This window comes from Canis lupus, chromosome 12 (assembly GCF_011100685.1).
Source record: "Canis lupus familiaris isolate Mischka breed German Shepherd chromosome 12, alternate assembly UU_Cfam_GSD_1.0, whole genome shotgun sequence".
NCBI lineage: Eukaryota > Metazoa > Chordata > Mammalia > Carnivora > Canidae > Canis > Canis lupus.
This window is the reverse complement of record NC_049233.1, coordinates 2531385-2543487: the sequence shown is the minus strand read 5'-3', so window position 1 is coordinate 2543487 and position 12103 is coordinate 2531385. Positions and strand designations below refer to the sequence as shown.

The 12103-nt window shown below is 41.2% G+C and overlaps 1 protein-coding gene across 1 annotated transcript; it reads left to right on the top strand.

Moving 5' to 3' along the window:
• Positions 1-4746: 4746 nt before the first annotated feature.
• DLA-DOB (major histocompatibility complex, class II, DO beta) lies at positions 4747-10372 on the top strand. The gene is given in 6 exon segments (NM_001048127.1): positions 4747-4941; positions 7840-8109; positions 8578-8859; positions 9337-9447; positions 9708-9739; positions 9914-10372. Coding segments are annotated over 6 exon segments (813 nt in total). The 5' UTR covers positions 4747-4850; the 3' UTR covers positions 9941-10372.
• Positions 10373-12103: the final 1731 nt, after the last annotated feature.

Genomic DNA, 12103 nt, shown 5'->3' with positions numbered 1-12103 from the left:
TTGCCATCTATCAACTCTTTCTCTTCCTCTAAATCCACAGACAAGCACACCTTTTATTCTGTGTTTTCTAGGCCTCACTCTTTCTTCTCTCCTCAAGATCTCTCTCTCATCCTTGAGAGAAAGGGCTGAAGACCAACTACAGTATTGCCTGCAGATAAGATAATAAGCTCATCGTTGAATCTCAATAAGCATGCAGAATGAAGCAAAACAAGTACAGAAAAAAAACAACAACAACCATATACTTAATAATGCCTTATAGAAAATACAAACTAACCCAATGTAAAGGAAAGAAAATTAATGATTGCCTGGAAGGCTGGAGAAGGCAGAGATTATATGAGCACAAAGTAAATGTGGGTGACAGATAAATTGATTTTCACAATGTAGTTTCATGACTTTATACATGTAAAAACTTATCAAATTGTTAACATTAGATAAGTGCACTTTGTTGCATGTCAATTACACAAATTATACCTTAAAAGAGCTTTCAAAAGTATTCCAAAATACAAGCCCAGGTGTCCCTCTTTCAAAAGCTTAGAAAATTAGGTTGGCAACCCTATATGGACACTACCGTCTCTTTTCTCATGCCCTGGGAGGAGCATTCTTGCCTCAGTGGCAGCATGCCGTCTCATGCCTTTGCTGCTTCTGATAATCTCCATGTCAGAGTCTCATTCACTTAGCTTCAAGTAAGATATTTTTCTCCACTTCCAGATGAGATAAAATAACATGGGAAAGACTAAGGCCGGTGTGAGTAAGAAGAAGAGAGGAAGTTAAAGCTCTGTGGCTTGAGCTTCCTCTGATTGTCACCTTTTCAATCAGCTCTATATGTGCCCTCACAAATGGGAGCAACACAACCATTCACCTCTAGAAGATGTACCCACAGTCATGGGTCCTATACTCTGTGGACAGAGTCTCCCAGTTTTGCCTGTGCTCAGGCCTCTAACTCATGAATATTCAAGTATACCTGAGGGATGTGGAGGGGCAGGTCAACAATCTTATTCTCGTCCTATATTAGTTAGGATAAGTTAGGCCAAGCTGTGGTAACAGCCCTTAGAGCCTTAAACAAGCAAAACTTCTTTCTCATTCATATAACATCCATTGTGGGTTTGGGTGATTCTCTAGGGCTTCTCCTCTTTATGATAACTCTGCTAATTAGCTCATTGCTTTTATATTCTGATTCTACTATTTCAATACAAGGTTGTTTTGGTTGACTTGGCAAGGGAAAAAGAGAAAAGTCATGCAAGGGTAGCTAAAATCTTTGTCTAAGAACCTTTTTATTCACTAACTATTGTCTAGAACTAGTCACATAGTTCTGGGAAACTAGGAAATACAATTTTCCATGTGCCCAGGAAGTAGAAGATATTGGTGAACACTAGTGATGTCTTCCACACCTCCTCATCTTTTTCCAGGAGAAGGAATTATTATTTTGATTGGTCAGATTCCAGGACAGGGCATATTTACTCAAAGTGCAAGGGCCACAGTACTTAAATGTATGTAGTTACATTTCACTTTTTTTCTGAATCCTATTTTTGCCATCTTGAACAGAGCTCCTTTGTGACCCAAACTATTACTCTTATGTTGGGGAGTTCTTAGTCCTTCAGGATTTATAGCTGGCTAGTGGTACAAGTGGGATTTAAGAGGGAACATGAGAACTTACTTGGGCCTCATGCTTCAGAGAAGTTTACCATAAAACCTTCTATTGGGGTATTAGAGAGTTGACCAATTAACAATAGAGTCAGTCTTTAATTTACAAGTTGGTATTACTACTTATGGGCAGAGATTTCCTGAGGGCATCCAAGCATATTTGGCAAAGCATAACTCAAGTATTCCTGGGTGTTCTGGTCAACTACCATCATAATCCTACCTTACATACCCATCAAAGCATGTGTGTTCTCTTAAGGAAATGAAAAAAAAAACCCCATATATTTTCCCATTTAAAAAAATATTTTATTTATTTATTCATGAGAGACACAGAGAGAGAGAGAGAAAGAGAGAGAGAGAGAGTGACAGAAAGAGACAGAGGCAGAGACATAGGCAGAGGGAGAAGCAGGCTCCATGCAGGAAGCCTGATGTGGGACTTGATCTATCCCCGGACTCCAGGATCACAGCCTGAGCTGAAGGCAGGCACTCAACTGCTGAGCCCCCCAGGCATCCCTATCTTTTCCTATTCAATGAAGTAGTATGCATGTATTTACTTATTGCAGACAATTAGGAATTTGAAAGAATCCAGATAAACTTTTTGTTTCACTGTTTATCTGCTTTCTATTTGTCCACATGTACTGGGTATTCCAAATTCTAAAAATCTCTGCTTGTTATGTCACTTGTATCAACTATCAACTTTATCATGAACTCTATATTAAGCTAAAATGTACTCTTTTTATGTACCCAGACATTGCCAAATTCATCTCATTCCTTCTGACATCACAGTGGATTGTTTCCTCGTCACTTTGCTTAGGCTATATATTTCTTGAGAACAAGGAACATGTCTGTGTCATTACTGCATAACCCATAATATTGGTCATAGATGACTGTGTGCTAAATAAATAAAAATGTGCTTATAGACTACTTTGGTTAAAAAGATTTTCTTCCAACTCCTTTCTAGCAGAAGGTTTTGCCTTGTCCTAACTGGAGTCCATTGAAGTCATACAACTAGAACTTCCTCACTCCCCTCTTTCTTGCTTCCAATCCCCCTGTCTTCAGTCTAGTTGCTGAACAAGTGCTCCTTTTTATAACCAGGTCTGACAATCTCTTCGGATTCCATTAGGAATTCTGGAGGTAATTTCTCTTTTCTTCTCTTTTTTATCTTCAATTTCTCCCATGTACAGATGCCTTCTACTTGACTGAGAAACTCATTAAGGTCCTTCCTTTTTTTTTTTCTTTCTATTTCAAGGTTTTATTTAAATTCTAGTTAGTGGGGTGCCTGAGTGGCTCAGTGGTTGAACATCTGCCTTCGGCTCAGGTCGTGATCCTGGAATACTGTGATCGAGTCCCGCCTCGGGATCCCTACATGGAGCCTGCTTCTCCCTCTGCCTGTGTCTTTGCCTGTCTCTCTGTGTCTCTCATGAATAAATAAATAAATCTTTAAAAAATAATTCTAGCTGGTTAACATATAGTATAATATTGGTTTCAGGAGCAGAATTTAGTGATTAATTACTTACGTATACCACTCAGTGCTCATCACAAGTGCCCTCCTTAATACCCATCTCCCATTTCGCTGTTGAGGTTTTTCTTTTTTATTTATTTATTTATTTATTTATTTATTTATTTATGATAGTCACACACAGAGAGAGAGAGGCAGAGACATAGGCAGAGGGAGAAGGAGGCTCCATGCACTGGGAGCCCGATGTGGGATTCGATCCCGGGTCTCCAGGACCACGCCCTGGGCCAAAGGCAGGCGCCAAACCGCTGCGCCACCCAGGGATCCCTGTTAAGGTTTTTCTTAAAGGTAACTTTACTTTTGTGTGGCTTTTCATTCAAGGTAAATACCATCTTTTCCCTTGTTTTCACTTTATATTCTTTTTTAAAAAGATTTTATTTATTTATTTAGTCATGAGAGACACACAGAGAGAGGCAGAGACACAGGCAGAAGGAGAAAGAGGAGAAACAGGCTCCTTTAGGGGAACCGGATGTGGGACTGGATCCCAGGACCCCAGGATCACAACCTGAGCCAAGGGCAGATGCTCAACCACTGAGCCACCCAGATGCTGCTTCACTTCACATTCTTGAAGGCCTGTTTATATCTGCTGCCTTCATTTCAAATACTCAATGTCCTACTGAAGGTTGTTGGTGCTCCACTAATTATAAAACACAATAATGCTTCTTATATTTTATCCTCTTGAACATTTTTTTTTCCTCTTGAACATTTTTAAAGAGACTTTATTTGGGGTACTTGGATGGCTCAGTACTTGAGCATCTGCCTTTGGCTCAGGTCCTGATCCCGGGGTTCTAGGATGGAGTCCCTCATCAGGCTTCCTTCAGGGAGCCTACTTCTCCCTCTGCCTGTCTCTACCTCTCTCCGTGTCTTTCATGAATAAGTAAATGAACTCTTTTAAAAAATGATTTTATTTATTTACTTGAGAGAGAGAGAGAGAGACTGCACAAGTGAGAGGGGTAGAGGGAGAAAGGGAATCTAAGCAGACTCCATGCTGAGTGAGAAGCCCAACTCAGGGCTCGATCCCAGAACCTTGCGATCATAACCTGAGCCAAAGGCAGATGCTTAACTGACTGAGCCACATTGAGTTCAATGTTCTTGAACATTTTTGCAGCATTTTATTCTGTTGAGAATCTTCTCTTTATTTTCTTTTTTGTGGCCCTCTCTTGGTTTATAGGAAATCATACTCTCCAGGTGGTTCTCAATCTCTTCTATATCTTCTCTGATAATCCCTTCATTAAATCCCCTTGAGGCAAATGCTTCAGAATCATGTCTACCTTCTTCTTTATTTGCACACTCTGTTGGCAATGTCAACCATAGAAAAGGCTTGTTGGTTAAAAAATAGAATGCATAGTAAACAATCTACATGGTTCTTCTAGGACCACATACTATGTACACTATTTAAAACATTTTTGTCTCACAGCCCATTTTCCACACACACATTAAACTACCATCAGTAATTCTGCAGGTAAACAATTCTTGAGTGGTATACATGACTTTATGAGAGTAGTCTACCCAGCACCTAATGATGCAAAACTCTTCTATCATGATTGGTTATCAGTGTGAAGAGTTTCCAATCCTGGGGAAGCCAGAAAGGTATTCATACTCTTAATAAATATTTTTGACTGAGTTTTGAGGGGGTAAGCCCCATTTTGAAGAAGTTGATGACTTTACTGTTTAATTTTTTGTTTTTCCTTCCAGAATGGGTTCTGGGTGGGTTCCATGGATGCTGGCTCTGTTAGTGAATGTAACTGGATTGGATTCTTCCATGACTCAAGGCAGAGACTCTCCAGGTAAGAGCAGAGCAATTTTTTCCCAGGTATGTATGCAAGAATTGGCATGGAGGATGGATGCTTTTCCCTGTAGGTCCAGGCTGCAGCCCAGACTGGAACTGGCTTCTGGTTTCAAAGTGTTATTCCTTTTGAAATTCAGATATGCCTTCCCTCTTTACCACACACAATGGACTGCTGGAAAAAGGGAACATCCTGCAGCAGAGCCTCAGCTTCAAGGAGTAGGGTAGCAGGAAGAAGGGAAACATTTTGTCTTGCTTAGGGTCCTTATAATATCAGTGTCAGTCTCAAGAACTGTATAAACTGGGGGCAGTCTGAGAATAGTCATAATTCTTCCAACAGGAGTTGCTCTGATGATTGCAACTCTTTTTATGTCTATCCAACTGAGATACATGTGGACCAAAGAAATTGGATACAAAGATTTATTCTTTTGGCATTTATTAACCCCAGCTTTGAGTAATAAGAGAAGTTCAATGCATTATGCCTTCCTTAGGTTCCTGGATATGTGTATTTATTGCTGTTATTTTTCTAGCCAAGGAGATGGGCTGCACGAATATGAGACAGTATTACACCCTGAAAACATACTTATCAGTAGAAAACAGGATATAATGCATTAAAAACAGAGGCTGTTTGAATGTCAAGGTCTCATTAAACACAAAAGAGGAACAAACCTGGGAGGGCAGGGTGGGTAGGAGACGATGGTTATTCTCCTAGAATAGAAACCTCTCTGAGCTTACAATGTCCGTTAAAGAACAGGTCTTAACACAGACACAGATCTGACACCCAGATAATTTTCTTTTTCTGATTTAAACTGTTAGAAGGAAGAACATTGGAGGTTACAACTGACTTTAGCTGCTAAGTGCTGATCCAGGAAGGATGCTGTAGTAGTCCTTAACGCTCAGCTCATTAGTTCCTGGAGGAGGCCTCTGAATTTAGAAATGAAAGCAAATTTACAACTCGGGGTCGTTAACGATTATCCTCATACCACTTCTTCAGGGAGATCTTTTCTGACCAACCTACATTATCAACCCATTTGAGTTTCCTTTTAGTATTGTTGTTCTCGAGTGCATACAGAGAATTGCGTCAGTCTTACCCAGTGGGTTCACAGCACTTTGCAATCATTTGTTGGTCCAAGAAAGGACTCTCTCCTCTTTCCTGGTCTGTATTTCCACTCCCTCCTTTCCTTACAATTCCATTCTAATGTGTCTGATGTAACTTTAACTATGAGGCTGGCCTGTAAGGATATTCAGAATTGTTTTTCATGTGTATTTTAAAATTTTAATAAATGTCATTGTACATTGAACCAAATTCTGCTTCTTTTGTCACTTAACACTATGCTTTCGAGCTCAGCTTCAGTGTTGTTTGCAAGGGAAAGCAGGTCAGGGAGGGTAAGTGGCTCTGTGTAAAACTGCTAGATATAAAACTAGAACTAAGATCAATGGAAACTTAACCCAGGACCATTTACCAATTTGTCACTTAGAATTTTTCAGATCTTCAAATCTATGACAGATATCATTGTGTCTCTGTCCATTCTGGCTGCTGTAGCAAAATACCACAGACTGGATGGCTTATAAACAACAGAAATTTATCTCTCACAGTTCTGGAGGCTAGGAAGTCCAAGATGAAGGCATCAGCATGGCTGTGTTCTGGTGAAGACTGTCTTCCTGGAGAAGGTGGTACCTTCTTCCTGTGTCCTCATGTGGTAGGAGGGGCTTGGGGTCTCTATGGAGCCTCCTTTATAAGAGCTAACCCCATTCATGAGAGAGGGCTCCAACCCGCTGACCCAAGCACTTCTTAAAAGCACCTCCTGCTGATAATATCACCTTTAGGGGTCAGGATTTCAACACATGAATTTGCGGGGAGGGGCCCAAACACTCAGACTGTGTACTCAGTGAATAAGAATTATACTTTTTCTTACCAATGAGGACAGATTACATAATTTTTGAGTGTTAAATTACATTGAAGAACATAAGCAGAGTAGACACTATGAAGAAATATATAGCTCAAACTAATCCCTATCAACATTAGTAAGGTGCTCCGAAAGTAGAAAATCATAATGGACAATGTAGTGGCCATGTTTCATGTAAAAACCCCCAAAGAAGGTTTAAGCTAACCAGGTATTCCCAGTCACCATGTTGTTGTAGCTACTGGAATGGTAGGTATAGTGCCAATGATGCTGATGATAATATTAATCTTTGAGCCATGGGTTAGTATTATTTTACTTCACACCAACAAAACTAATGAAATCATTACCTTAGCCAACAGAGGGGTGAGCTCTTTAAGTAAAAGTGCAAAGGGAAAGGTCCAAAAATAAAGGAATTCTTGGAGAAAACCCATAGTGAGTGAAAAGTAGGATGGGAATTAATTTCACATCAAATGTATACCTAGTCTGTATTTCTTTTCAACCCCCTCCCCCCATCACTCCTTCACTTCACTCCAGATGGAATGTATAGAATGAACTTGCTAAGGACAAGAGTACCGTTGAATTATTTCATTTTGGGATGGATGGTTCTGACTTGATAACAAAGGGAAGTAAAAACCTTGGGTTTCTGAAAACTTGGCTTGGAGAAACCAGCACAGTGTCAGCAAAACAATGGTCAAGAAATCTTTGTGGAATGAATATTTATGTCTCTTGGAACTCCCTCTTTGGCTTGCCTTTTTTGGGTTACATGTCTTCTGTTTGGCTGGCCTGGTAGGATGGATGTCAGGCTTCTTTCCACAATGGGTGTGCCTTTGCTAAATGGAACTGGAGTGGGGCTCAGGAGAGAAGAGGATACTTTGAACTATTTACTGAGGTCAAAAGGCCTCCTCTCAAATCCATGTGATCTGGCATAATTTACTATGTATGGGTTTCTTAAAGGTGGAGGTTGGTTTATAGTTTTTTTTGCTGTTGTTTTCCAGAAGATTTTGTGATTCAGGCAAAGGCTGACTGTTACTTCATCAATGGAACAGAGAAGGTGCAGTTTGTAGTGAGATTCATTTTTAACCTGGAGGAGTATGCACGTTTTGACAGCCACGTGGGAATGTTTGTGGCATTGACAGAGCTGGGGAAGCCTGATGCTGAGCTCTGGAACAGTCAGCCGGGTATATTGGAGAGGAGTAGAGCTTCTGTGGATTTACTCTGCAGGCATAACTACGAGCTCGGTGCACCCTTCACTGTGGGGAGAAAAGGTGAGGTGGAAGGTGAAGTCTGGTGGGGTTCAGGAATCTCCCACACATGAACCTGATCATGGGCTTTACTTCCTGTGATAGGCAATTTCCAGCTTCAGAATAAATGACTTATGAGCAAGGGATTCTGGGCATATGTTCTGTCCCTAGTTGCGATTCACTCATTATCCTCACAGGTCAGGTCACTTTGGTCTTGGTCCCAGACCCCCAAAGTTCTCAAGAATGTTAAGGACCAGTGGGGTCTCAAATAGAAGGGGTAATTGTGGGAGTATCTGATAAGGCCTAACTCCTCCTTGAGGTCCTGACATACCCAGTTTCTGACTCTTGGGGGCAGACATTTCCTTACATTTTCCAGTTTCTACTTGGGTGGTGTGAGAAGGAGATTAGGGGCAGAGGTAGTCTCTCAAAGAACTCCTGTCCTGGCATGGTGGTTTTCCTTCACAGTGTCTCATTTTTTTTCTCCTTTCCCAGTACAACCAGAGGTGACAGTGTATCCAGAGAGGACCCCATCCATGCAGCACCACAATCTGCTGCTCTGCTCTGTGACAGGTTTCTATCCAGGAGACATCAAGATCAAGTGGTTCCGGAATGGGCAGGAGGAGAGAGTTGGGGTCATGTCCACTGGCCTTATCAGGAACGGAGACTGGACCTTTCAGACAATGGTGATGCTGGAAATGACTCCTGAACTTGGAGATGTCTACACCTGCCTTGTTAATCATCCCAGCTTGCTGAGCCCTGTTTCTGTGGAGTGGAGTGAGAATCAGATTCTTGTACTCTCTGGGTTCGACTCAGAGTAATGATGACTTAGCACAGGGCCTTGTGTGACCTCTGCATTCATCTTGGTCCCAACACTTTTGCTTCTTTCCCCTGATTTGAGGGAGTCATGGAAATTGGGGTCTTTGGGTTAGGGGAGGAGAAGACATGGTGGATAGCTATCCTTGTATCTTCCAAGAAAGAAGGAGATCTAACCACCTCATCACTTATTTCCAGCTGTGAGAAGTAGTATCCTCTAATACTTTGTCTTAGTATGTTAGGGGCCATTCTTGTGGGCTGCAAGATTCAGTAACAGAAACTCCATGGGGGCAAACCTTGGCTTCAAAGAACCATTTCTAAATGTATTTCTTCTCTAGATAGCATTTGATTTTGTGTCCAGTACAGGCTCTGGGATTCCAAGAAGGCACATCAAATATTGGGAGTTTTTTTACTAATTTTAAGACCTGTTTCCCACAGGAGCTCAGTCCACATATTCTTGGAGAAAGATGCTCAGTGGAATTGCAGCCTTCCTGCTTGGGTTGATCTTCCTTCTGGTGGGGACTGTCATCTGCCTCAGGGCTCAGAAAGGTACCTGAGCCTCTCAGGAGTATCCTGCCCCTTGCCCTGTGGCTTCTCCCACTCCCACTTCCCCTAACTTCAAAGATATGAGACAGGGAAAGCTGATTGTACTTCTCAGGGATCACTAGGATAGTCTTTTCTGAAGCCAGAGATATTTCAGGGGGTCTGCAGAAATGGCATTCTGATATTTCAGGTCATCACCCTCCCTTCAGGATAATCACAACATTTGGTTCTAACAAGGGCATTCTGTTTCTTTCCTCTCATTCTAGGATATGTGGAGACTCAGTTTTCTGGTGATGAGGTAATGTCTTTTTCCTTCTCTTTGGATGGCTGATTGTTCTCCCAGTGCTTTAGCCAGAGGGAGATGTCTTGGGGGTAGGATGTGAGGGCGGCCGTGGCTGGGTGTCACTGGGTGCTGAGTCTCTGGAATGGGAGAGTGCGGGCCCTCCTGAGACTCTGATCACTGTCCCTGCAGATCTCAAGAGCAGTTCCTTCACCATAGCCATGCTAGGTTCCCAACCAAAGCTTCCTGCCCCGGAGCCTGAAGTAGTACTGAGAGGCTTGAGCCCTGGACTACATAAGGGGCACTCATGAGGTCAAGGTTCTGGAGCAGCTTGCACGAGGCCTTGGAGAGTCCTGACCAGATTCTGGAGTTCTGTGTTCTGAGATTATGCTTCTCTCTTCTCTCACTCTTCTGTCCTTCTTCCTCTTACTTGTGTCATTAATCTCTGTTTCCAAGGACAGCATGCAGAAATTCCCCCCAGAGCTGGCTCCTGAGAGCCCCAAACTGCATAGTTCCTGTGGTCCAACCCTAACCCTGTGAGTTATCTTCACATCTTCCTCTTTCCACTCTAGAAGACAAATGCTCAGAGGCACTGTTTCCTATTGACTGTTTTTTTTTAATGAATTTTTTTATTGTTAATAAAACGGAAATGAAGATAACCACAGAAAATGTAGAATTTAATGAATTATTGAAGGGAAAAACCCTGAAATCACCACTCAGATCAAGAAATAGAACTTACCAGCCCTGCAAGAGTCTGCATGTGCCTCAGACCCATCAAACCCCTCACCCTCCTCTCAAAAGCAATCCTATTCTGACTGTCAGACTAACCACTTGTATTTTTTTATTCCCTATTCACTCAGGTATGAATTCATGATAGCATAGCTTAGTTGTCTTTTATGTTTCATACTTTACAGGTTTCTCCTGCATCCCTTTCCGCCTGGGATGATTAATATTTTGAAAAGCCTGGAGCATTTGACCTGCAGAGTTTCCCACAGTCTGGATTTTACCAATTGCACGCACCTGGTGCAGTTTAGCATGTCCTTCCATTCTCTGCATTTTCTGCAAGTTGGCAACTGGATGCAGAGGCTGGATACAGTTAGATTTAATCTCTTTGGCAAGTCTGCAGGTGGCAGTGTGTTTTTTCATCATGAGGTACACACTGTCCAGTTGTGTCTTTTTTAATGCTACCATCACTGTTAGTGCTCCTTGCCTAGACCCTTTCCTTCACTGGGTCTGCAGAATGAGGATATCCTCATTCTGTCATTCCTTCTTCATTTGTATGCTTTATTGCTTCTGTAAGGAGACACTTCCCTTCATTTACTGGTGGGTTGCCCAGTGATACAGTGGAAAGAAAAGATCAGTGTTTAACTTTTTCCCTTTATTCATTTTCAAGTTAATGAATTTGGTTCCTACTGTTATCCTAAGGCGAGCAGCTAGGTTTTACTTTTTATTTTTATTTTTTGTATCATTATAAATTCAAAGATTTGAATGTATTTGATGGCTTTTAGCTCAGGGTAGTTTTTAGCAATGAGTTTAATAGTATCATCTTAGGTGCACGGAAACTTCTTCAAGTGGCTCCCAAGTCCTTTTGACACAAATCTTTGGTAGTTTCTTTGTTTTCTGTTATATGACAAGATGTTCCAGGTTTATTCTATATGTTTCCTGCCCAGAACTGCAATCAGCCATTGTTTTAAAAAGCCCTGGCTTATTTTAATAGGAAATGTCACTAAAACCATAAAGACATCACTATATCAAGTCTTTCTGGTGGAAATATAAATGTTTATGTACAATATTCATATTTATAGAAGTATAAAGTTTATATATGTATAAATAAAAAATCAATCTCTTCTGTATTACATTTGTGTCTCCTTCCTTTCTTCCACATCAACAATTCTGGTTTTCAAAGACTCGGGAATACATACAATTAGAATATCCACCCATACTCATTTGCTTTTACCAAATGAACGCACATGGCAGTCTGAGGATAGTGATACCCATACTGTAACCACCAAAATGATGACTGAAAATAGTTAATATTCCTTTGCTTTGTTCTCCTCATCATTCCCCTTTTTATAGTTGTCCTATATCTAAATTAATGGATCAGATACCATTACAGAGGATACTTGCTCCCTTTTTAGTCTTAGTTCTGTGAATAATGTGTTTAATGCTAACTACTATTCCATTGTGTCAGTGTCTCTCCAGTGCAGTGGTTTTCAAGTTGTGGTCTGTGGACTCCTTGGAGGTCACTGAGACCCTTTTGGGGGATCTGCAAGGTCAAAACTATTTTTGTAATAATAATAAGCTCTTACTTGCCCTTTTCACTGTATTTGTACTGATGATGCAAAATCTACAGTGGGTAAAACTCCTGGTGCTGTAGCACGA